General features: G+C 42.4%; 1 protein-coding gene across 18 annotated transcripts; it reads right to left on the bottom strand.

Moving 5' to 3' along the window:
- Window positions 1–365: 365 nt before the first annotated feature.
- On the bottom strand, window positions 366–26765 carry mark2a (MAP/microtubule affinity-regulating kinase 2a). 18 transcript variants are annotated; one of them, XM_081718804.1, is made up of 19 exons: window positions 25533–26763; window positions 15663–15836; window positions 14577–14630; window positions 14186–14234; window positions 13854–13919; window positions 13417–13487; window positions 13256–13312; window positions 12708–12944; window positions 12368–12487; window positions 11974–12112; window positions 11594–11706; window positions 11302–11422; window positions 11031–11176; window positions 10861–10949; window positions 8911–9051; window positions 5688–5948; window positions 4571–4597; window positions 2551–2589; window positions 366–1790 (listed from the first exon to the last, which is right to left on the bottom strand). In XM_081718804.1, exons 1-19 carry the CDS (start codon window positions 25581–25583, stop codon window positions 1355–1357), a joined length of 2391 nt encoding a protein of 796 aa, XP_081574930.1. In that variant the 5' UTR covers window positions 25584–26763; the 3' UTR covers window positions 366–1354. The 18 variants fall into 18 exon arrangements, with proteins under 18 accessions (XP_081574930.1, XP_081574932.1, XP_081574936.1 ...); XM_081718806.1 differs by having other exon boundaries at window positions 2551–2586; XM_081718810.1 differs by having other exon boundaries at window positions 12010–12112.
- Window positions 26766–27669: the final 904 nt, after the last annotated feature.

Here is a 27669-nt window from a genome sequence, read left to right as displayed (position 1 = left end):
CCGTTAGTTTGGAAAACATTCTTCATCAGCTGTCATTTCACTTATTCTGTAAGTTAAGGGATGTCTATGCATTTTTTTTGTATTTGTTCAAAATGAAAAAAACTTCCAGGGTGTGATATGTATACATAAACCATTTGGTTGGTACTCCATTTCAAACATCAAATCCAAAATTCTGAGGCCTGGTGTCCTTGCATATGACATCTTTGCTTAAACTGCATGTCTTAAAAAACTATTCCCCCCCTAGAAAGCTATATGCTGTGAATGCTAAGTTGATTACAGCTGTGTGATGATTTCTATAAGGGGTATGTTGACTTTCATTTGATACTATGACCAGGGCTGCTCAAGAGGAAAAAAAAGTCCACAACAATCATCCAACTTTTTTATTCTTATAATATTATCTTCTCCAGAGAAAGGCAACAAAAACACAGACTTAGTCCAGTGCAGCACATTGAAACCAACCAGCGACTCTTAATTACACTACAATCCACCAAAAATTATTTAACTGGCCCTTAATTAGTTTCTGATATATAACCCCTGCAGCAGGAAAAGAAAAACTAACTGTCTGGGCTTAGAGTGCAGAGAGGTAATTCACCTTCAGAGCACTGAGGGTTCAAGTCTGCACTTTCATTTCAGCTCAGATACGACACATTGCTGTGATGTAGGCTTTACTGTGGGGTAGAGAATTAGAACCATTCTGAGCATGATGAGCGAAGTTAAATTCGACTATGGCTCCATTGAATGTGTGTAGCACTTGCATCTCCGATACCCATCACTAATTGTGTTGTACATTCAGAGTGTCAAACCACCAATCTCTCTGTTCATCGACCTGGAACTAAAAAGAAGAGAATCAAGTAACAGGGGGAAGGGGTGGGGATTACAGCGTGTTGAGACAGTAGCTGGTTTGAGTTTGTAGAATAAGAACCGTCAGCAAACAGTTTTCAGTTCGTTAATTACATCAACTGCCTTCCTCCATCAATATAACAAAATGACTGAGGATCATGAAAAACTACAAAACAACAAAACAACAACAAACAAAATCACCACAAATAATAGATGACAACAGAAAGTAGGTGGGGGATGATGTGGGGACAGAAAACATAAACCAAGAAAAACACCTTCCACCAAAAATAAAGGCGGCCCTTAAAATGTCTATACACACAAGCCTCCCCCACCAACCTGTCCCAGCGCTGGCATTTATAGTCTTTAACCTCTGCGTTGCTTCCATCTCTGAGGTTGCCACTCTGTCCGCTGCGTCACACAAGGTCCAGTCTCTTTACATCCTACCTCTGAGCTGCAGGCCCCAATGTCATCCGCAGTTTGATTTCGTCCTCTTTTATGGATCAACTAAATATGATCACAGCTTTAGCTCATTTGCGATCTTGGAGGCGATGTTCTTGAAGGCAATGGATGTGCCCGAGATCCTTTTGAAGCGCACCCCATTGAGGGAGAGCCGGGGCAACTTGCATACCTCCATCTCCCACTGGACAAAGTCGTCGCGCGATGGGGTCCCCGACATGCACAGGAGCATGAAGCGCTCGCGCAGCTCGTACTCACAGCTGTTGGAGTCCAGCACTTTACGGATCTCTTTCATCATCTCGTTGGGCTCCATGGATGAGGTGGTCTTCATGCTCCAGGTAAAACGCAATGAGCGTGGCTTGGTGTCCTTCGTGGACTGAGTGGATGAAGGTGTGCTGGACACAGGGGAGGAGGAAGACACAGAGTCCCTGTTCTCATCACCCGCCGAACCCTGGGTACCTTTCTCCATCTTGTCTGTAGTGCTCAACATGGGTCTTGGGTGGAGGTGATGAGGAGACAAACAGGAAAAAGTCACCAAATGAAAGCAAAGGCAAAGTTATAGTTATACTAAATCTGGGTCTACTGAAAACACTTAAGATTTTAATGAGCAAAGCTGTGACATCTACTTGTAAAGCATGGGGCTGAACTGGGCAAACACAGGCTAAACATCAAATGGCATTCCTTACTCTTTTCCACACAAAAATGTAGGCTTAATTCTTGCATAGGGGAATATGGCTAACATCTTAAAATAACGCTCTGGGAGCAGGCGAGGCCGGGGGTGGGGGGTGGGGGTTGGGGGTCCGCATAATGCAACATTATGATGCAGAACTACAATGCAGTCAAATCTAAGTTGGCATCCTTCAGCATTCTGTAAAAAAGCTACCTAAACTATTTGATCCAAGAATGTGTATACATATGTAGCAAATGTAACTTTTGAAAAACAAAAATACCTACACTTCACCATTACTGCTGTAGTACTACCTGTCTAATAGTAGTAATTCATTAAAATCAGTGCAGTTTAACTGTCAAGTATAAAAACTAGAAAGGGCTTGACATCTATGGTTCCAACTGACAGTTTCCAGAAGACAAAATGTTTCTCAAATGTGTCATTCCTATTTAAATTGGAGTTAGGTTAAATATCATTAAAACCATTCATTTTTAAAGACTAAAAAGCTCTAACCAAATCACATCCAAAGTACTGATTGTGTTAAAATGCTTTTATAGCACTAATTAATACTTAATTGATGTCCTCACCTGCTGGCCTCATCTCGACCCTCTCCCTCATATGGACTCCTCAAAGAAAATCGGCACAAGTTTAGTCTCTCAGTTTTGGTCATTTTCTTTGCGCTGACTAATTACAACACTACAATTTCACTCACTACCTGTGAACACGTCTGATTTTCTGCATTCAGTAATACAGTAATCTTTTTGATGTCTTAACTGCATTGAGCATATTCATACATGATTAATAGGTTATAAAATTTTTCACTGAAGAAGAAACTACTGTTGTAGTACAACAAAGTTTATAGTTTAGTTAGATTAAAATTGACTTCACTCCATGTATTATCCAGATGTTTGTTTTAACAGTTTACAGAGAGACTGAAAGGACAATGAACATTACAGGAGCTCAGCCACGTCCATTTTCCCCCAGACCCAAATAAAGAGAAAGGAGAAGACGCCAGACAGAAAGCACTGCCCTACAGTCCTGCCACCACAATCACTGTAAAACTGCTTCTCAAACGCTGCAGCCTTCAGGGTTTAACCGCTACTTACTCTAGCACACGTGCACGCAAGCACATGCTCACTCTCTTGGATAGAGAAGCAATCTTTCCCTTAGACATCTGACTGACTAGCTCAATGCTTGCTGCAGAAGTTATAACCAACAGCTAAATAAATTTCACGGTAAGTCAAGATGCTATGAATGTATATCCATTAAACTTTCTGACCACATGGGAAATGGGAAATTAAAATTTATATTAAAAACCACTCTGTGTCTATAATAATCAGAGCACATACTTGACCACAAGGGGTCACAATTCTAAATGTCTATGTTAGTTTTCCACTATGTCTGCATGCCTAATTTGTCTTCCACTTAAAAAAATACCGCCCATGTAAAAAAAACAAAACAACTAGCATCTAAATAATGTGTAGACAAAGTAAAAAACTTCTCCTACGCATTTCCTACAGGCAGCTGTTTAAGAGACTGCAGTGAAGTGTGTGTACTCCCGATATTCTGAGTGCTGGAGTACACTCAGGCCAAGATCCCCTCACAGACAAAAGGACATCAGCACCAAACATGTGGTTTCATACAGCCATTGGAATATTTGAGTAATCAGCTATATACGACGGAAAGAAGGAAAACACTCGTCTTTGAAAGCCCTAGCATTCAGACAGAGACTACACCCTGTCCACGCCCTGTCAGCCTGTGTGTATTCACCTGACAGACATATCTAATTATACAAATTACTATTTGCTTAAAATTTTAAAAATTCATTAAACATTGTCTTTAATAAATGCAACCTACAGTGGATTCTGAGTTTTACAGAACTCTGACTTTGGTTTAGTGTTTTAGCAATTTAGTAGGGTAGTTGTAGCTCAGTGGTTAAGGTACTTGACTAGTAGTCAGAAGGTTCCTGGTTCAAGCCCCACCACTGCCAAGTTGCCACTCTTGGGCCCCTGAGCAAGGCCTTGAACCCTCAAATGTTACTCAGTCATAATTGTAAGTTGCTTTGGATAAAAGCATCAGCTAAATGCCATATGTTTAGTGAACTTCGGTTTCACTCTGCTATTAGCTTTATTACAAAGCTGCCAAGAAATGCCACTTCAGGGGAAGGTTCATCAGGTTTCTCAGGTTTTAGAGCTTATTTGTGTCGCAGCTGTGACCTTGAGGAGTCGATTGCAGCAGAGCTGCTTAACTGCATTGTAGGAGAGTTGCATGAATACAGCACAGACTACGGCACAGGGGAGACCATTTACAAGGGCCAAGGCACAAAAGACACTGACCAGAGCCCAAAGGGCAAGACAAAAGGGGAGCCAGGGGGGTGAGATGTGAGGGATCAGAGCTGTTCACCAAAGAGGGGGAAAGAGGTGAGGGCTGGCCAGGGGGTGAGCTGGGTGAAGAACGGAGGGCTTTAGTACAAGGCAAATCCATGGAGAGATGTACAGCAAATGTTTACCAAAACAAAAACCCTTGGGTCAAGACATAAAAGATTACAGAAGGAAGAGAGCAAAAATAAAGTCTTTGGGATGACTCAAGGATAGTTTTATTGCCTACCTTCTGGGGAATCTGAATGAGAGATTTCTACAAGGAGAGAAAAAGAAAGAAAGAAAAAAAAGTTGGGAAGAAGAAAGGGGGGGGGGGGGGTGTGTTCTCAAATGTGTGGAAAGAAATATAGTAATCCTATAAAGTACAGAGAACAAATATTCCCAGGTAGCCTGTCAAGGGAATGGATTATAGTGGCAGCACAGACTGAGCAGCTGCAGATGTGCAGCCTCAGCCTCTGAGATGTGCAGACAGCACCTGGGTGTTTGCTAGAGGGCACAGGACGAAATGACGGTCACGTTGTGTAATGAGATTATGATGACTGCATTTACACAAGGCTAATGAAGAATACAGAATTAAGTGTAGAAACATTAAATCTTAATTATAAAATTAAGAGATTAAAATGGGGATTCATTTTAATGTTAAGGGTTAGTTCCATTATGGGTGGGGGGGGGGTCTCACACTGAAATCACGAGGAACCTGATCTTAGCCATAGATATCTGTGCCACTCCAAACAAGCTCATCCTAAAAGAAGGGAGTACTGCACAATCAACAGGCCAAATGCATATGTATGTGTCACAATTATCTAAAATAATGGTGTTTAAAACAATTTAAGTAAGCATAGGCACTGCGCTCTCTCTCTCTCTCTATACTACTTGTATTAGCATAAAGATAAGTCTTCCAAGAGAATGGCAAATCACATCTTTAAAGCTGCTCTTAACTTGGCGCCTGCTAAAGGCTGTAAATGGACAAACGTTGCTTGCATTTCCCTTGTATAGCTAGACAAAGTAAACTAGTTGTGAGCTTGTATAACTTTGAGCTAAGGTGCTAAAGGTCATTAGCATGCCCCTGGAGTCCTCAGACCATCCCAAAAGAGAAACCAAAAACTACAATATACAACTGAAATTTAAATTCAAATTCAATCTTGTTTGCAATGCTCCTTACGGTACCCTATACATTTGTCTAAAACTGACCACCCATCTCATTACTCCATTTCCATTAAATCTTCCAATCTAGAAAAGGGCTAGTGGTGTCTTGTTCTTGTTAAATACATAAATAATCAGTAAACGGAAGGATATACATGCTCACAGAGCCCAGCATCGCTCTGCTCCCATGGAGCTGAACTCACCTGCGTACAAATTTGGAGGTAAATTTGCTGAAGATGCCTGTACCAGGGCGCCGAACCTGGCTGTTGCCATGAGAGAGAGAGGGGGAGGCTGGTGGCCCATTGTAAGCTGAGGCATGCTGGTCTCTTGTGGCCCTTTGCTGGCCCGCATGGAAAGTGCTTCTGGTTGCCACCCCTCTGGGGAAGTTGGTGCGGTCTGTTACCGTGGAGCTGCTTATGTTCTGTGTTGAGGGAGAGACCCCTGGCACTCTTTGTGGGCCGGTGCTGTGTTTGGAGTTTTTTGGTTTAAAAAAAAATATAAAAAAAATAAAAAATAGATTAGGTAGACAAAACATTAGATGGTGACATTTATGACATGTTATATAACAACTGTCTGGTAGACAGGCAAAGTATCCATATACTTAAAATATTTATGTTTCAAATGTCATATCAAAATATACTGTGTAGCATTTCAAAAATGTTTATATTGCCTTGATAAACCAAGGAGGATAGCTGAACTAATTCTTTGTGAAAAGTCTATTTCTTTACAGATCATGCACACGCCACGTTTCCCTTGGTGATGCTGATTTTTATAAACAGGCTGTGTCTTCAGCCAAATTCAACACAATAGAGAAAGAACACCATTAACAGATTTTTACCCTTTTAAACAGCCTTCTCACTTTTTTATAGCTTGGGCTAGTCTCCAACTCCAAAGTAAAGACAGAATCTAAGATCTGGCTCACTTCCAGATTATTCTTACTAGTGCACTTGTGATGGAATTGAGACGCCGGTCTCAAATACAATAAATGGATGAGCTACTGAAGGGAACAACATGAACAGCTGCAGGGTTAGCAAGACCATTCTGAATCAGCAAACCTGGTCAGAACAGGAGGAGGCGGTCTCCCATCACATAAGCACTTAACCAAGGGTCCCCCCCCCCTCCCCTCCAATCAGTAATGCAATTCTGCATTCACATGCTGTGTTTCTGAACAGTGCAGTTCACAAACTATAACAATAGCTTAATAACAAGTCACAAAAACAAGTCAAATGCCGCTTTGCAGAGGAGGCCAAAAGACGACCTGAAAGCATCATACTGTCTTACCACCTCCATAAATCATTTGCTACAGGTCCTTCACATTTATAGCAGGAAGGAAGAGGAGTAGGCTGTAAGCAGTCCGATTTCCTGGGTGGGACATTGGGGCAGGGACTGGCCAGCGCTTTGCCTGGACCAGCTGAAGTATTAACTAGTGCATAACTGCAGGGTCCCAGTACAGAAAAATGAACAGAACAAGGGGTCGAAAGGTGAGACAGTTCAAAGTGTTTCATTGCGCAAAATGGCAGATCCTCAGGCCTACTGCTAACCTGTAATGCAGTGTCAAGTCAACATTTACACAGACTCAAATTAATCTGTTGGCTGCTAAGTTAAAAAGTTACCTCTATGGGAGTGTGGGTATGTGGGTGAATGCACATGGTGTGTAACAGAGCAAATGTATGTAAACATTTCAGAGAAGATTCCATTCAGTGACCCCCCCCCCCCCCCAAATCAAGGCAACATAAACATCTTTTAAAAATAAGAGCAGAGAACCTAGTCAGTCAATCACCACTGCACAAGACGTGGTTACTACTAATAACCAATCAACACAGTGTATCCCCATCCCAGTCCTGCTTTAATACCCAAATCCCCCTACACCCACAGCTGTTTTGCCATTTCTTAATAAAGGTTTGATCATCCACGTTGTAAAAGACCAAAACATGTCATTATTGCCTGAACAGCAAATACATGAGACCGATGCCACAGCCAGTACTGGATTAGTTTAATTAGATAAACTCATATTTGAGTTTAATCAGTCATTTTCAGACTGCTATTTTCAACATTCAAAAAGAATACCCTCTTTTTAATTAGGTGCTAATCTTTTGAGTTTTACATATAATGTTTTAAAACTGGTAACTGCTGACTTACAAATTCCCTTTGTTCTACAGCATTTGAGATGTTTTGCATAACTAAACGCTTATTTGGGTTTCATTTGAAAATGCACATTACCTGTAGTGCTATTAAATCATGAATACAGTGCGGGCCAGACTCAGATCCAGAATGCAGGGCTGCTGAGTGCTGGCACTGGGCACTACTCTAATGCCAGGTGTCTAGCCATGGTCTTCACTTACCATGTTCACACAATGATGCTCTCATTCTTTGATAATAATTATTTGCAAACACTTGCATTTCTTATAGAGTTTTTGTTCTATTATATATGCCATTTGAAATTACATGAATTTTAGTGATAAGTCAAAGCAGACTGATTAAGAGAGTCAAACTTTGTGTAATTAGTGCTACTGGGTTGCTTAATTAATTCAAGCCGTGCATTTGCAGGGATTAGAGAAAAGCTGGTGGTTAGCATGCAAAAGTGTAACATAACTCAGCTTTCCCTGTATGATGCAACGGCTCTGGTAACTGGAATTTGGATTAACAGTAACGCAGCGCAGCACGACAGAGTAAGTTAGGGTGTGCAACTTGACCGAGAATGGCAGCAACAGTACAACTCGGTGCTTGTAGTGCAGCAGAGTCCGAAGGGGAAAGGCGCTGTGGGACGACCAACTCTGAGGGCAGAAGTGATGCGGGGGGGGGGGGGGGGGTGTAAAGGTGGTAATAAAAGGGAGCCACTGCAGACAGAGCAGAGCTGCACTGCCAAGAGCTTCAGCAAACCCTGGAGCTACACAGCGTGAGGCGTAAATTGCTGCCCATGCATGCATGCTGCACCACATGCAAGTAGAGTTGAGTGGACGGGCTTTTACACTGACTTTTACAGTCGGATGCAAAAGTACCGCTTCCACCTGGTTTGGGGTCGGAGATCAGCGTTGGCAAAGTGGAGGAACAATGCTGTGTTTACCTGGGACGGGGAAAACGCAACATGCATTTGCTGATGCCCCTTATAGCCTCAACACCCCTTCCATGAGTGACGCTACCGGGACTAAACAGGACTATTCAGGGTAACTTCACCCTGCCTACTGACACCATGTCTAGCACAAGCTACGTCTCACAGCTCACAAAGGAGGACAGAAACTAACGTCAAGCTTCGATCGGCCTAACACAGTGAACTCAACACACTGCACTGAATAACCCTGACCTCAGACGCTCCTAATCAAGCTAGCGCCCGGTGCCTTTTGTCCCTGCCTGGCTGAGTGGCTCTTGTGCCTTCACCGGATCTGCTCCTCGCCCCTGGCCCAAAGGACGGGCCCAGCTGCCACTTGCCTGGGCCGATGTGCATGGAGGTCGGGGGGGTTGGGGTGGGCCGAGGTGGACAGGGACTTGTGGTGGCGGGAGCGGGAGGAGGAAGAGGTTAGGACAGCAGCTGCCGAGGCGGTAGAGGCACGGGACCCTGGGGTGCTCAAGCTGGGAAGGGTGGGGGAGAGAGAGACATCCACAACAGCCCCCTCCTCAAAACCCCTCCGACACAGGGGAGGAGGCCGAGGGGGTGGGGGGTGGGGGGTGAGGAGAGCAGGTTAGAGCTGATGGAGGAGCGGCTGCTAGGAGGGAAGGGTGGGAGGGTACACTATCACAGCAAACACTCTAAAAACACAGCAGAACATAAAAACAACCAAGCATTCTAAGATGATCATCTGATCAGAGATTATAATGCAAGCTGATCTTCACACAATCCTAGAGTTGTTGCAGACATTATATTCTTGATTAGACAAAATTAAGACAAACTTGCATTATTTCAGCAAAGCAAATACGTTGGACGCAAAGCACTATGGATGAATCAGGAAACTGGACAGAATGTATGCAGCTTTATAAAAGGCTCACATTAATTAAATAGGTTAAATCAGTTCAACTGCATGATAAAATTCCTGGTACAGTGTTTGCATGGAGCACATGATTTGCATATGAAGAGCAACAAGAAGCTTAGAAGAGGTAAAACCTAGAGGCTGCAAAAATAAAGCACTCGACTAAGAGCAGATCATTTGTATACGGATGGAAATTTGAGTGCGTCTGCATGTTTGCCAGGTGCTCCTGCTGATGCAGGCAGAGCGCTCATCGAAAGGAAAACAGCGTGTGTTACAGCAAATTCTGGGTATGAACTACTTTCAAACGCATCTTCCTTAGAAATGTACAAAGTCAGTACGACAGGCATCAGACAAAACTGCGCTGAGAAGAGAGAGAGAAAAAAAAAAGTGCATATGGGAGATGAAGGGCGGTACGAAATCAGCACTATGCCACTCCACAACTTGAGAACACCCTCGCCCACGCAGTGTGGAGTCTCCTCCAGTTCAGCATCAGCCAGCCTGAAGAGCCATGCGGTCTCCGTGTCGGTCTGCTGTGTGCAGCTCTTGCCGCTCACCGTGTCTGTGCAATAGGAGCCGCCAACCACACTGAGCCCCTTTTTGACGTTGTGTACGCCGAGGTCAAATGCAAGTAATTCTTTTATGTGAATCAGTGTGTTTGGCGTGCACGTCTCCACAGCACTCGCTTTAAAGGAATGAGGTTATGCTGAGACACCACCGAGACTGGAATCTTATTTCGCATCAGGTTTTCACATTAGTCTCATTTACACTTAAATGGCTGGTTCTCTCATCCAGCGAAACAAATGAGTCACATCAATACATCAAACACAAACTGTCCTGGTAGTTGTCTGCCAGGCTGAAATAGTACTAAACTCATGAGATGTGTAGGTGACCTAAAATGTTCCCAATTTCCCTGTAAAATAGAAAAGGTTTTTTTTAAACACCAACTGCTCAGTTATGACAAGCTCAGTTATGTATACAATGTTTACTGCTACAACAATTTTTTAACATACCAGTTGCTGCATTTCGATGATTCAAATCAACTGCGTTGGCCATTCTACAGTTATAAAATGTGGGGGAGACTTGGTTCTCAGCAAGCATCTCAGTCCTCTAAAGCCCTGAAGGTACAGCAAGCCAGGCTGGTGCCTCTAGCCATGCTGAAGCGTAGGCCCGAGTGTGTGCGGCATTACGCTTGCCATGCTGACACCCAGGCTAGGTCAAGAGCAGCCTGCTGCTCCACTGCAAACACTGTGGTCCACACATGCACACCAACTCATTTAGGTTTAGGTGCACATGCAATATAGCGCTTTGCTTCACAGGGAAATAGTAATTTTTCTTAAGATGCACTACGTCGGTGAACACACCTAGCACCGTCAATGAGATGTGTGCGGATGCGCATGCTGTGTTGTGGGTATACCTGTCTTTGCCATTCTGCACACCAAGAGTGGTTCTCTCAGGAACTGGGGAGCTTCTTCCACGACTTGTACCAGTAGACAGTATGCTGTTCTGTACGGCACGGAAAGGAGTAATCAAGCACACACACAAGCTAGACTGTGGTGAGCAGTAGTGCAGTAGTTATGGCCTCACGGTGGAAGGAGTGGGGGTTTTCTTGCGGTCGCCTGGGGCCATCGGGCTGGGGGGAACTTTAGCTGAGCTGCCAGAGCTTTTTCTCCCGTAGTCTTCGCCCATGTGCTTGCTGTCCCCTTGAGATCGCTTGGATGAGGCAGATGAACCTACCGCGATGAAAACAAACGACACACAAAAGGTGGGGGAACGTAACCACGAGAACTTGCATTTCCTTGCCAAAAAGCTGCGATGCTGAGCGAAGAGGGCCTCTGGTGGGTCAAGCCAGCCTTACTTTGGTCTGTGGTCCTGCGGGGTTTTTGACTGGAGGTACTGCGCTGGACCTTGTGAGCAGGCGATTGGGCATTGTTCGCGAAGTCAACGTTGGTGCGGGGCTTTATTGAGAGTTCGTCCAGCTGACAGAGAAAAGTGAACAATAATATGGATAGGAGCCGCACACAGGACCTTGCTCTCCTGTGTTCTTTTAGCCAAGGATTTCACGATTCACGATATACTTGTTGCAAAAATTAAGGGATATGCAACCTTAAAAGCAAATCAAATTCAAGGTAGCCTATATTTCTACACACCTCTGAATTCCTATAATCCAGTAATAGGTACGTTGCCATGACTTCATCATACTTCTGGTTAATGAGGGAATCATGTATCTCATCTTGAGAGTATCCCATCTGCAGCATAATATCTAGAGGAATAGATTTGTTATATTCAAAACCAAAACTCTAGAACAAAATTAGTAAAAAGTACACGTAAATACATCAGAAGCTCAGATACACATCAGATACAGAAGCTCAACCAAAAGAACCACACCAATGGAAATGGAGTTCACTCAATTCACAGGACGTGTTCGAACGTCCATTATGACATCATCCCGTCACCAAAGCACTACCCTTCTCTTCACCAACCCTGTTCACCCCACCCCACGCCCACTGGCACCAGACGTCTGCCCCACCTCTCTTCCAAACCCCTGCACTGCTGGGGTGCTGACCTGTCCTCTTGGGGTCCTTATAGTCAGGCTGGGGCTCAATATAGGGCATCAGCTCCTCCTCTTCATAGCCCACGTTCATCCAGCGGTCCTTCATGATCTGCTGCTGGACATAAGCAGAGGGAGGACACAGAGGTTAGCACTGGAGTGGAGGCAAGATGAGAGAAGCCATCCTAGCGGAACAAGTGCCTGCCTTCACACAGGACAAGCAGCTTGATGGACTAAATTGCAATTTTCTGAAAACTTGAAGGTGAGAGTGCAGCGTGAGGTATAAATTTCATTCTGTCATTCAAATAAGCTAACTGCTAGTTCACAGGCATGTTGAGGAATCAACAGTCACAGTAGACGTGCAAAAACTAACCTCAAGGCTGCCTCTTTTGGTTGGGTTGAGAATTAGGAACTTCTTCAGTAAGTTCTCACAGTCTGTGGACATGTAAAAGGGTATTCGGTACTTCCCTCTTAGAACACGTTCACGCAGCTCCTGTGAAAACATATCACTGCCCAGTCAGAATAGTGAACTGAAATCCAGCCCAGGAACAAATGGGCCCCTTACCCTAACAAAGTGATCTCTATTTGTAGAGATCTATCCAAAACCGCTCCCCATCCATCCAGTATGGGATTTGAGAAGGCAGGATCATGTGGTTTCGACAAAAGTTGGAGCTAAAATAACAGAATGGCCACTGCTCCAAGTTCCTTCTTACCTTTAGGTTCTGTCCATCAAATGGAAGCGAGCCGCTGACCAGCGTATACAGGATGACCCCTAGACTCCACACGTCCACCTCGGGCCCGTCATATTTCTTGCCCTGGAAGAGCTCGGGCGCGGCATAGGGTGGGCTTCCGCAGAACGTATCCAGCTTGTTGCCCAGAGTAAACTCATTACTGAAGCCGAAGTCTGCGATCTTTATGTTCATGTCTGCATCCAGGAGCAAGTTCTCAGCCTGTGATCAGAGAACAATCAACTCTACATTTCTCAAGCAGGGTTAGACATCAGTCTGTCATTCTTAGCCTTAATCAGAAATGAGTGGACCACTGACTGCTCACCGTCAAAGATGTTAAAAGACCTAGTGGCAGCTCAATGGTTAAGGCACCTGACTAGTAATCAGAAGGTTGTCAGTTCAAGCCTCACCACTGCCATGTTACCCCTGTTGGGCCCCTGAGCAAGGCCCATAAATCTCAACTACTTAAGTTGTATTCAGTCATAATTGAGTAGCTTTGGATAAAAGCGTCAGCTAAATGCCGTAATGCTCACCTTAAGATCTCGATGAACGATGCACTTCTGGTGACAGTATTGCACTGCTGACACAATCTGCCCATAGAACCAAGAGCAAAGGGATGCAGACAGCACACAAATACCAACCATCCTAAGTACAGGACTAGCGTCTAAGAGTGCATGAAAAACCATAGACTTACCTGTCTGAATTTAGCTCTGGCTTCTTTCTCTTTCATTCTGCCATGGGCAACGAGGTAATCAAATACTTCTCCTACAAGTGGAGGAGCAAGACAGTTGAAAGAGAGAGAGAGAGAGAGAGAGAGAGAGGAGAGAGGACACAGTCAGAGCTGGACAAAAGTATGACGTAGAGAGTGAGTCATGGACAGCAGGTTATCAGACACAGCATCAGAGGGCTAGCGTCACTGCAGAGCACTGCAACAAGAGGCCCCCCTGGCCAGGAATGTGCTCCACTAACACAGGAACTAGGAATGGACAGTATACCTGGGCTACATGCTTAAAACAGGACAGGAAGGGTCCATCTCTGCTGATGGACAGAGTGCTGTATGTGGTGTATTTCACCATGAGACCATGGACAGATGATGCAGGGACAGAGGAAGAGAGGTGAGAGAGCTCTGACCTCCGCTGGCATACTCCATAACCAGGTACAGGGTCTTCTCTGTTTCTATCACTTCAAATAATTTCACTACATGGACAAGAAGGAAAAGAGAAAGCATAGTCAAAAATATACACATCCAAGTCAAAAAAAAAAAAAAAGCTACCACACCTAGGTAACTTCACTGAAAATGTGAACCGTTTACATGATATAGGGTGCAAGAAGGAAGGAGAAAAAAAAAAGACACTGAAGATTAAGTGGAGGAAAAAAAACAACACTGTAGGCATAGCCAAAAAAGAAAGCAAGAAATTCTGGCTGTTTGACCCCAGGCAATTTGTCTTGTTGGGAAGGCTCACCAATATTTGGGTGATTCAACAGCTTCATGATCCTCACTTCCCGAAATAGCTAGAAACAGGAGACATGATTTAATGCTTGATATGTAGCAGATACATATTATATGTTCATGTCTGGGTACAGGCCAAAGAATCCACCCTTAGATCCATCCCAACCCAGGAAGCACTTGACTCTAATTTCCTGTAATTAGCAGCCTTTCAGGTCTTGAGTAGAATAAGAGACATTTCCAGGACAAGAAGTTAGTCCTAACAACAGGCAATGAAGACAAGGATCTCTACATAAGTCAAGCACTTTAGGATTTGTACATTTTATAACAGAATAAGAGGAAAATCAAAATGTGCTTCAAATTTTCAACACCGCAAAAGTCATCAAAAGGCTACTGTAACACCTCACCTTTTGAAGACTGGAGGAGTTGAGCTGAGTTTTATCTATGATTTTCACAGCCACCTAAATAAAAAAAGAAAACCATATAAAATATGTTACTTTTAATGCAACGATGACAATATGGCAGATCCTTGTTTCATGTATGATACTGCTAAGAACAACAATGTTGACAGCTTAACAGACTCATGATTCATGGAACATACAGGTCTAGGTAGTAATATTTTACATATCATTCTAATACCTTTACACTATTCAAGTTTGTAAAAAGTGAAATCAGAAGCTTTCATATTCTGGTCAATAGCAGAGAACGAATGCTCCTGAGTTTTGAAGAATCACCCTGTGGTAGACAAAAGCACTGTAAACTATGATCTGAATTAAAGGCACGAGACAGCAGGCTGACATCAGCCTTGACTGGTCCTAGCACAGATCCAATCTCACGTCATCAGGAAACAATTCGCCACGCCACACGGAGATTACAGCGTGGTACACGCACGCACGCTTTTCTCTCTTCTCCCTCTTTGCGCCACCCCCCCACCCCACCCCCCCCGCGTGTAGTCACATGGTGCGTTATCATAGTGTTAGACAACATGCAGTCACACATTAGCAGTACAGGGAGGAACTGAACGTGAAGAGTGCTGTACAGCACAGCCGACTGCCATGTGCACACGCACTTACGCTGGCCAGTGGAAACTCATGCACATGCGAGTGAACCGTCAGTGTGCCCTGCTGGCAGTGAATAAGGCTGACCTGCCTAATGGGCTGCCTCTACAGCCAATTAAGATCACAGTAAATAAGGACTGACTAGATCACTGCTGCACTTTCTCTGAAGCCACGGTTTACCCATGAACTCATCACAAATGGGTTGATTATCGTTCACCAGCACCACATCTTACTGCTTATGAAGTGAAACTCGACAAATATAGATTTGAATTCCTGTACGTTAACCTGATAACATCAAACCAAAAGTGCACAGCTCCGGAAATTTGCATAAACAAAAGCCATTTACTTTGTTTCACATATCAACTTTATTCAGTACAGACATCTGGAAACATGATCAGGCTCTTACTCTGGTTAAAAGCAAATCAAGACTCTCACCTCTTTCCCAGTAAGAACGTGCCGGGCCAGTTTGACCTTGGCAAAATTGCCCTTTCCAATGGTTTTCAGCAGCCGGTAATTCCCAATGTGTGGCTGCTCGTCGGCTGCGGTGGCCAGCGAGTTCCGGCCACGGGCCATGTTGGAGCGTCCCCCAGCCTTCAAGTCGGAGTGAGCCTGTGAAACAAAACATGAGCTCAGGTCATCGCTTGCTACTCTGTCTGACCTAGACTGAGGACCGTCGAGAACACAGCTAGAGCTGCAGAGAAAAGGACTTGCAGTTTATTGGTTAATGATGAGCTTATGTAAGACTCAGTGGACAGGACTTTTGCCAGACTCACCAACTACAGCACCAAGCTGAGGGGGAGACAAAGAGAACGAGTGAAAGGGGGGAGACACCAAAGCAGCTCACAGAGGGAACATGGAGAAAGAACCATGAAAGGGCAACAGGTTTCCTTGAACACAGAGTGCGCTAGCAGGCTGAGGGCCAAGCGAATGAACAGAATACGAGAAAGGCCGCGTGACTGAAGGCATAGCCGTTTACGCGTCAGCTCTCCCTGTGCTCATTCGGAAACAGCGTGCCGATTGTGGTCCTCCCCTCTCTGGACTCTCACCATGGCTAGTTATGAGTGTGCAGACAGACTCTTGGCTTACGATAGAGACACAAACGTGGACAGGCATGCCATTGCGAAGGCTATATTTGAATAGTGCTGGGGTTACTCGTCGATACAACCGGCGCAATCGATTGCGCAAACACGTTATCTGCATAACACGCATCGGAGCATATGGGTTCCCACAGAACTAAAACCAAAACTCATCCACATTCAACAACTTATTTTGGGCACATACTGCATATGGCATAGTGAATTTGGGGCCCAATCAATGCACAAGCTGTATGTAGTAACCCATGTTGAACATGGACATCGTCTCCCCTTTCATGTTGCCACGGCCCCTGGTTAACATCCTCACCTGGTTCTAGATTCCCTAGTCAGTGTGTGTATATATTCCCCTTTGTTTCTTCTTTTGGTCACTGGTTGTTTCGAGTTTCTAAGCGTTTTGCCATGTGTGGGTATTAATAAGAATTCCCTCTCAATATTCATGATTCTGTTGCCGTTTGTCTACATGCTTACGTATTAGGGCTGCTTTGCCTTTGTATTGTTTCAATACAATACCTATGCTAGTTATCTAATCTAACAACCCACCAAAAAGCTGATAAACTGACAATTTTAAACATCCAGAAAGACACACAGTGAACCAAACTGGTCATATGCAGTAGTATGACACAAAGAGCACTCAATTATTCGACACTGGTTAAGTCAGTTTTGCAAGTTACATTTTAAAGTTTCATACTTCTGAGTAATACACACCTCAGTCAGTTTGCATAGATTACAACTATTCATAGAACGCTTCCCAGGGTTTGCCTACTATCACTAGCACTGCCTCTTACTCTGTGCTGGCCATGCTGGCATGGACACCCAAGAAAAGGAGCATGAAGGAATTATTTTGCACAAAGTTTATGGACATATTAAACACCTTGCATCTGTGTTTAACAGGTATTTACATTTACAGCATTTAGCTGATTCTTTTATCCAAAGCAACTCAATTATGACTAAATACAACTTGAGCAATTTAGGGTTAAGGGCCTTGCTCAGAGGTCCAACAGTGGCAACTTGGCAGTGGTGGGGCTTGAACCCACAATCTTCCCATTACAAGTCAAGTACCTTTACCACTAAGCTACCACTAGCCTAAGTACAATTACAAAACACATGGTAGGTGTGAATGCAGTTTATAGAGACATGCGCTACATTTTCACAAATGACTTATTTAGACTTCCTGGTTTTAGGTTCTGTGTCCCTTAGAAACAAAACGTCAAGCCAAAACGGCAGTGCAGAGACCTGACCAGTTCGATTTAAAACATGAAATGGGTTTGCCTGTGCGCCAAGCTGTTCTGTTTCTCTTCCAGAGTGCTCAGATTGCTGTAATTATCCACTCGCAACAAGCTTACTGCAAAGGGAAGGGTTGTTTTGTTTTTTCCCCTCGTCTTACAGCAGGACACGTCTTATTAAACTTAGGTCTTACAATGTTAGCAATTGCACAACCATGCAGACCACATCTGATATGTACAAACACACACACACACACACACACACACACACACACACGACCTAACTGACTACCCAGACTTGTCATTTATTTACTTACTTCAACAATGAAGAAAAAAAAAAAAAGACAGGAGAACAGGAACATTAAGAGTTTCAAACAAATATACACAAACCAGTAATAAAGCAGAAGCTCGTTGAGAATATTAGAGCTGAATAGTAAATTTCCAAAGCTGCCAGTACCTTCACCCATGTAACCACAGAAGTGGCTCCCCACGTCTCTCTCCCTTCACCTCTGTATAGAGGGAACCTGATCCTAGCACATTTAAACCCCACATATCCTCATGTAGCCGAGTCACACAGCAGGTATTTACTGGCAGTGCTGCAATGGGCGGCGCACCCCCACAGCCTGCTGTTCTGTACTGAAGACCTGCAGCGTGACAGCAACGCGGTCAGTCGCACGGCTCTCACCTTCAGCTCAGCCGCCTCACAACCCTTTGCTGACGTAGATAAAAGTTCAACACAGCATGGGAACGGACCATTTCAGCAGACAGATACAGGCACATCCGAAGCGACCAGTCGCCAACTGCGGGGGTGGGTGAGGGTGGGGGTGTTGGAGGGTGGAGGACCTAACCCAAGGGACAGGAAGCACCTTTCACGCAGTCAAAGCTCTAGTCATCAACACTCAGCAAAAAAGAACCAAACACCACACCCCCACGTTGTCAAGCCTAGCATCACATGTTACATATACAGCTCTCTCAGCCTACCAACCTACCTCTGCAAAGCATACAATTATCCCACAGCAAACACAACTTGCCACTTACACACATCACTGTATATAAAACGGTGTATTGAAAAATGGTCAAATCCTCCAATTTTGGTTACCACACGTTCCATGTAAAACCTCCACTTTTTAATGAAGGTTAAAGTCAACAAGGACCCATGTCTATAGGTCAAGACCGACCCGTTCCTAATTGTTAAAGATCTATGTAGTAGTTTAGAGGAAAAGACTGTGGGTTAACAGCATGAATGGATGAGCCAGAGAACGATTACAGAGGCCAATAGATCTCGGCCTAAAATAGGACACACATGCTAGCCTCTCTGGGGGGTCCGAGTGGAGGGGACCAGCTTCCCCAAACACCACAGCACAACAGGAATTGGTGTAATTTACGGAAGTACGGTTATAAAAAGGGGGCGGGGCAAATATAGGCAACACAGTGCAAAAGTCCCACAACAGTCCGGAAGCGACATGTCTGAGTTTGTTGGGAGGAGTGGCAGTGAGGGGGAGAGGGCCCTGTAAGAAGGCTACTTCAGACACGCTCTGACATGCCAAGACAGCTGGAAAAAAGACAATAGAACTGTGTGGGAGTGAGTGCGCCAAGGAGCCCGAGCTGTCCTGAAGCTGTTCACCAGTTTAACGTGCCCAGGAGAGCACACAGCAGTGCTAACGTTACATTAGTGCTTTCACCACACAAGGCCTCCTGGTTGCCAGGCATTTTAAAAGTGAGTGGTGATTTCTCCCCCCTCTGATGTTTTCAGAAGAAAAAGCAAAAACTCTTATTCTCGCATCAAAAAATAAAAGCACAAAAGGTCTTGTTTGCACCATATTAGCTGCAATTCTACAAAAAAGATCTGAACTGATATAATATTACCACGATTAAATTAAACCTTCAGTTTTTTCTACAGAAATGCACGTACATCAGACCCCAGTTTAAGCCTTCTGGAGGTACTGATGAAGGGAGATATCTACTTGATGACCCCTGTTAAGAGTTTAGGATGTTGTGGCTTCTAGTATGAAGTGAGTGGGTTGGGCCCCATGTGAAACTCAAAAACATTTGACATTGTATCCGGTGTACAATTATTATTGTTTATTCAACATGCTATGTAATATGCAGCAAATTAATCACTTAAATCAATACATGGTATGTTGTGTTGAGCAAAAACATTATCTATACATTTGGAAAAGGATTAAAGTGCTCCTTATTCTTTTCCAAAAGCACTTTACAACTCTTGCATAAGGTTTCTGGATAATTTATAGTATAACAGGAGCATGAACATTCCTCCTATACATCTTACAGGCACTGAAGAGAGCCAGAAATTTAGTGCCAGAATGATCTGAAGTATCAGTAACAACTCGAGATTGAAGAGAGATGCCAACGTACTAGAGAGGATTTGCAAATTATTTTATGAGCTTGGCCAGTACTTTCTATTGACTAAGCAGGTTAAAATTAGTTTTAGGAAATAAATGCAACAATTAGTCTAAATGAAAGTCACTACTACTACGATGTAAACAGAATTTCATAGTTTACACAACACCACAAACAGCTGTAAATGTCTTTTTAAAGGATTAGGAAAAAAATGTCAAATTGTTAAAACCAAGACAACTAGTCCATACAGTTCACAAAAGAAAAAAAATAAAAATAATAATAATCACATCCTCTGTTTAATGCATTGTCATGATTTGTATGATGTCCAAATTTATTTAATTTTTTCTTGAAGCGGCTAAAAAAATTAAAAAATTTACTCTATCAGATAAGGCATTAAAAAGCATTTCACCTTTCTGAGAAGAGACAAAGAGGGGAAAAACATAGGTTAATGTTTTCCAACATCCAGATCAGGAAATCCACAGGTCCCAGCCTACATGTGTAATTAACAGGTAATCAAGGTATTCACCTCCAAATCTGGTACTGGATTTTGTAATCACTAGTACTCAACAGACCAGTTAACATAACGGGTTGGCCACTGTCCTCACCGGACTCGAGTAAAGGGATGGTAAAAACACTGAAGGGCCTGGCCTTCAAATTCTCCTGACATACATTCCCAATGCTAGTTTATAGTGGCAACAGCTGATTTTGAAATATATGGTATGTGACAAGGGGCTAAAAAGCTGAAATGGTTACCCACACCTAAAAATAGTAGTTGTCATCATTTCAGATTAAGACCTAATGAACCTTACAGTGAGCTTTAATTTATACAAAAGATTCTTTCACAGCAGGTTCTCCTCACAGCTTTACGGCTAAATCCTGACGAGGGCAGCGGCATTTTGAGGGAACCTGAAGATAAGGAGTGAACAAAATGAAAGGAGGTTTATCTGCTATGGCTCTACAACAACTGCTTGAACCAATGCAGCAAAATTCTGTCAGGACCACACCCGTGCAGAGAAAAGAGGAGGAGGAAGATATGAAATAAGCACTTCTGCCAAAGATTAACCTGCTCGACCGCTCTCTCAGACTATACACAGACACACATTACACATGCATGCACACAACCATTACCACCACACAAAACATGCCAACTGTGCAGCTAAAGCTGCACTTGAGAGTTAAGAAGACAAGAGTCACATGGCGCTAAGCAATGTAACCAGTTTACTGGAGGATAAAAGGTGACACCCACCCATACATAGCAATGTTTTATGACCCACAAATGAACTAGCTCTACCTGTCTCCTTGGAAAAACCAGTTTGCTCCAACACTTCCTTTTTTCCCCCTGGGGCACTGGCGTAATCATGCACAGGATCCACCCACTCTCTCTCAACTTCAAAGTTTCACTGAGTTAATGCATGTCCACCAACTAAGCTCACTATAAAGCATGAATTGATATGCAATTTCTACATCAATACCAAAATCAATACATTTAGGTCTACAAATGACAAAAGTAGAAATTCATTAGAATTAGAAATTTAATAAGCACTTAAAAAGAAGTCCACTCGGTCAGAAGTGTGTGCCTCAATGTTGGCTGACAAAACCAAGGGCCCAAATAAATGACAAAGTACAAAGCCAAACTCTAATAAAGGAGATATGCTTTTTGAGAGGCTTGTGGGCAAATGTGTGTGGAAAGCAAATACATGGGGAAAAAAATAAAAATAAATAAATAAATAATAATTTTAAAAAATACATGGCAAATTAAATATCATCTTTATTAATATTTTACAGCCCCTCACATCAGCTAACGAAGTCATCCTACCTGACGAAAAGACTTTGGCACCCTGATGTAGGGGGGGTGAATCAGAGACTAAACGGTTAAATAACACTGCCACAATCTGAAGGGCTGAATTTCACCTTCACTTAGCAGTCTCTATCTTAGAAGTTTCCTGTTGCCATAGAGATCTATTGCTCTAAACATTTCCCACCACCCCCACCCGACCCAGACACACACACAGACACACACTTTATCCGTACTGCTGCCTCGTCTCACACTCTGCTTTTCCAAATAGACCATAGCAGTACAAGCAGCTCTCATGAAATGACCACACACACACAAAAACCACCAGCATGAGGTTAAGAAACCTCACAAAGAGCAGCGTACATTTTAAATTATTTTGGCCAAGAGCTGAATCATTAACAACGCAAAAAGGTTCATATTGGAGAAAAGGACAACTCTTATTACAGCAAATATCTCTGAACATTAAAACTAACTTGTAGAATGACTCCAGTCACTTGAAAACATGCCATGTTGGTTGTTGCCAAAAGCATAACCCATTTTGGAAGGTCATATATATATATAAAAAAAAAAAGAGAGAGAGCCAATCTTTAGAGTCTATCGCAAACAGAGCACAAGGAGGGACACACTAGCAAAAGCAGAAGGGGTAAATAAAAGAGATGTGCAAGCCAGCTTGTCATTTATAAGGGTATTAATATCGCACAACAGCTATTTTCAGACCACAGCAGTAACAGCCAGAACACAAACACAGGCCAGCTGAACCCTCCCCCTGACTCCTCCTCCTCAGCAAAACACCACTATGTTTCCATGCCTGAGGAGCAAAGACCCCACACAAAGATCAGGTTTTATGCAAGTTAGCACAACTGATTCCTATTATTTGACTAAGAGCCTTTATAATTTCCCTTTTAAGCAATCACAACCATCACCGAAATGAAAGACTTTAGTGATGAAACAAAAGCTACAGCAGTGTTAGTCAATGGTAGTATGACCACAAATCAAGGCAATACAAGTATCAATATATGCTCATATATATCATTTTATTATATGCATTTTATACATATGCATATTGTTAGCATGCCAGCTCAAGCCATTTGAACAACAAAGTGCATAACATCTCCATAAACCACATCAAGAACATTTAAATACAAAGTTGCTGATTGTTAGTATTGACAAGTACATAAGGTCAGTAGTGCATGGGGGTGGGGAGAGAGAGAGAAATGACACTGGGCTTCCTTGACATGTTGGGGGGGGGGGGGGGAAGTGTCACACAAGCATATCACAGGGAAGATATTTCTTAAACAAAAAAGTCATTTGTAGAACACTGTAAACATCAACAATACACATAAGCCTTCACTGACAACTTCTTGGCTCTTGGTCCAAACCCAGATTAACTGGAAATGTAAGTCTGGATAGAGGCTGGGAGTAAGTCTAGGAACAACAAGGCTAGACATTAATAACAATGATGTAGATCCTTTTCAGACCAAGGATTTCTTAGGCTACATTCACACAGCAGGTCTTCTGACCAAATCCAACTTTATTGCTAGGATGTTCACAATATCTTAATGCGACTTTCATTTGACATAAGTGTAAACAGACAATGCCCTTAAACTGATCTGCACTGCAAAATAAAGTTTCATATGGCACACTCACCCACAGGTAAACAATCAAAATGGAGTCAACAGCCATTAGCCTAACGTTAATACTCATGTTAATCTGCAATAGATGCCATCTGCACCCTAAGAAACAAATTAAATATCCTGCAAGCAACAAAAATAAATGAACAACAGATGAATTTATTTGCTAATCTCTTCTTGCCCACTAATTACATTGCTAGGAACGTGCCATGCCACAAGCTTGTCATTGCTATAGTTAGGATTAAGAGACTGTTGCCAAGTGATAATTATCGTTGGTCTGTTCCACCAGTGAAATACTGTTACTTTGTCATCCATCTTTCATTCCAGGTAGCGCAAAAATGATGACAAATTTTAAGTCTGATTGACCAGTAGGGCTGTTCAGACTGAGTCGTATTGCCACATATCAGATACGCATCATATTTCGCTACCACATAGATGTGGTCCAAATCAGAATTAAAACAGATTTACTGCATTTTTGCTGTTCACACCATCATCCATATAACAACCCGATAACATATGAAGGAAAAAATTAGATTTGGGCCACTTTTACCTGCTTTGGGGACAATGTTATTCAAATTTAGGATGGATTACATTTAAACTTCAAAAACGGAAACTGAAAGAATCAACAAAATTATTTATCTTCAATATTTCATACCATTTCAAATACTGATTCAGAAAAAGAAAATTCCATAGCCTACTACTTAAACAGCAGCCTTACATTATTGGCCCCTTGTTGATTTAAGATGGTACAAAACTCACTAGCTGAGAAATGGAAAATTACTTAAAATTGGTTAAAACAGTGCAAAAAAGCAGCTTTTGAAAAGCAGCTTCCAGCACCATGTTCTTGTAAGCCAAACATTTTGCTTGCTTTCTGTCCTTGAGATATTTATACATTTAAACACTAATTAATGAATGGTTTCATATTACAGAAGACTATAAAATTAAAGCACATATAATGGTCTACTTAAAAAACAACAACAAAAAAAACCCACTGTAGCATTAAGCCTCATTCATGCCATTTGAATTTAACTTTGACAATCATGATGCATATTTACACATGCATTTGGTCATTGGATTCACTTCAAAGAAATGGATGCAGTATGAATATACAATCCTGTGCATTAAAAAAAAAAAAAGTTCTGTGTCCATTCCAATTCATCTATAGCCTAAACCTCAGGTCCTTTTACTTTTAAATGAGAACATCTGAACAAGGAACACGAAAATAGCAAGATCTTTTAATCATTCAGATTCTATTACAGCTTAATGTTGATTCACATCTTAATTACTCTAATTTCCTTGTCCATCACAACAACAAACAAAGCAGTGATCTCAAAAACGCCAGCGGAAGAAGTCAAGCTGATGTTTAGGTTAACAGTGCAAGTCTGTGCTACTGCACTGTACAAAGTCTAACGTGTTTTTTTAAAAAGTGTGTTTAAAGGTAGAAAATAAAACCAATAGTAAAAAAAAAAATGCAGGCCGGAAAGTTCTGAAAAACATTAAAAGTTTAAATATTTTCTAGATGACTACCTTCAAGTTGCACATGCAATCACAAAAATATAAACAAGAAATAGCAGAAAACCTTGTCTTAGCTGAATATATAATAATAGTGTGGTGACATTTGATACCTCTTAATCTTAAAAGGTCAGCAAACAAACAGAATGAGAACTTAGTTTCTTCAATGCAACACCTCGAGGAATCTTACACTTGATTTAAAAGGGTAGTAATCATATCTATATAAAATGATATTTACGTAGGCCAATGGTTATAAAAGACTCAGGGAAAAGGGTGTAGTTGATTCAAGAGGAAAACTACCAAGCGCACAATTCTCGAACAGCTAAGAATGGCTAACGTACCTAACGTAGGCAACAAGACGTTATCAGACATTTTAAGTACCTTTACACTTATCTGTGTAGCTAGCTAGTTGAGCCATCATTAAAAACGTACATTTCGATTAAAAAAATAACTTAGCTGTGAATTAGTTAGCTGGCTAACATGCATGATATTCATTGAGTGTAGAACAAACTTTAGACAACCAAAGAAGCATGTATATACAATAACTTGAGTCGGTTTCTGTTTCCAAACTCACCAGCCAGCTATGCACCAACTGTGGGGGACAACCACGAAAGCTAGCATAGCTAGTTAAGTTAGCTAGCTGGTCGAGGAAGTAAAATGATTGCGTTCAACCAGTTTGAACATCTTACCTGGCTAGTTGGATGTTCTATTACCGGTAGCATCGGTGTCCGCGTTGACATTTTAAGCTTTCAAATTTGGAATGAGTTCACTGCTCTCAAAATTCAATCAAATGTGACATCGGTGTTGTTCGGAACAATCTGTCCGAAGTCCACTGGCAGATCAACTTTTAGCTGGCTGACTAGCTAGCAGCTGTGCTCCAAATACCTGGCTAGCCACCTAGCACAGCAAGGCTGGTGATTCCGGCTAGTCAAGTCATAATTTGTTAACTAGCTAGTTTGCAATGTTAAATAGCCGATGAAGTTCGCGTGTCACGTTTAAATCAGTGAGTATGCGCCTAATTTCCTATTAAAAGACGCCGTGTGCCAAGATGCAAACCGTAGCAACTAAATGCAGCTAGCTAGTTATATAGCTAGCAAGCTAACGTTACCAGGCAGCAGTGTCCTGACGTTAAAAGGAGGCTCATCGGTACCGTCAGTACTGGCAAAAATACGGATGATTCGCTAAATAAAACCTAGCTAAAGAAAGGAGTGTGTGGATTAGCAGATTTCTCCTAGCCACCTAACCTAGCTAGGTAGAAAGATTGTGTAAATCGAATCCGGGGATTCCAAGTTAGGCCAGATGAGAGATCCAGAGGGTCCCAGATTAAGTCGAATGGAAATGTAACGATCTGCAGTAGATGTTGGTTCATTAGCATGCAAGATGGCAGGTCATCTTCAGACGAAGCAGCATCAGGCAAAGTTATCCGCACAAAAAGTTCAGGGTACCAACGTTAGCCAGCTAACCGGCCAGCTGACGATATTACACGACTTAACTAAGCAATGCCGACATCCGCGATGCTCAGACAAAAAATGCAAAACGTGTCTTTTAGCATTATATGCAAGAATATCTGCCTTAAATGTGAGTTTCTTGAGAGTACGAAATTAGTGGTTGCTAGCTATCTTTGTCACTGGACAAAACGTCAGATCGATGCCTTCATTGGTACGGCACCCCGACTGCGATGCCCGAAAATCATACTAACGTTACCCACCTGCTAACTAACGTCGTTAGCTGGACCGATTTACCTGAAGAAAAAATGTAATTTTGCCAGATGTGACGGATTTTAACAATTCTTATAACAAGAATTACGACAATCTTTATCTTGTAAATCGTGATGCAGGCCGAATTAAATCTGTATGCAGAGGAGAGATATCGTGTTGGGCGGCCACAAATATCACTGCAGCGCCCGGACACCACTGTTTGCGTTCAAGTAAGTAATGTGAACACGGACTTTACTTCCGGTCGCAAAATCGCATTAAATTTTAAAATAAAAGACATGTGACGCTCGTCAAAAATATAATTATCATGCATACGCTTAACGATGTTCATTCCCTGGAAATGCATTTTAAAATGTCATATATGGCTACAATAACATTTTTATTAGCTGTACAACTGTAACGTGAAACTAATATTTAAGCACTCAGTTGCACTGAGCCGCACTCAAGGTTCACAGAGGCTTATTTAGATCTCTGACACAACATAAAAAGCAAAGTGAAGATAGAGAAAATAATTAAGAAACTTGTTTTTTCTTCCTATTTTTGAATTTTACCAGGGAGGTACGCATATCAAATTCACTCTGATGATTACTCAAGTATGATTGTTATGAAGTGCTTAACTATTCGTAAAGGTCATTGAAAAATAACTCTGGCAGTGACCAAAGTGCTGTACAAAGTGCCAATGACACTACCTACCATATCTGTTAACTGTTCTATACAATAAACGTAGAAATAATCACATACAGATTTATCTTTTATTTATACATATAATGTCCTCACTCACAATGCATTCAGTTACTTCCAAAAACTAGTGAATAGAAATATGCTTCCTTGATGTAATCATTGACTGAGCACAAACGCTGTGCTTCAAAAGTTTGTAAGCGCAATGATTAATAGGCTAACACTGGACTGAAAACTAATTTGTGACTCCTAACATCCTCCTGTTATGCATACGAGCACTGTAGCCTGACCAAGACCACCTTTTTCGGACCATCTCTATTAATGTTGGTATTTATATTATTGCCCTGTTGCTGTTGATATTTCATTATAATGTAGCAATACCCTTTGCTGCCATCTATTGGTGTGTGGGATGTTGAATGAAATTACGTTTCCT

The sequence above is a fragment of the Electrophorus electricus genome, chromosome 8 (assembly GCF_041902795.1).
Source record: "Electrophorus electricus isolate QZ-2024a chromosome 8, ASM4190279v1, whole genome shotgun sequence".
In the NCBI taxonomy this organism is placed as follows: Eukaryota; Metazoa; Chordata; class Actinopteri; order Gymnotiformes; family Gymnotidae; genus Electrophorus; species Electrophorus electricus.
Note: the sequence above shows the minus strand (reverse complement) of the source record. Positions and strands in the feature narration are given on the sequence as shown.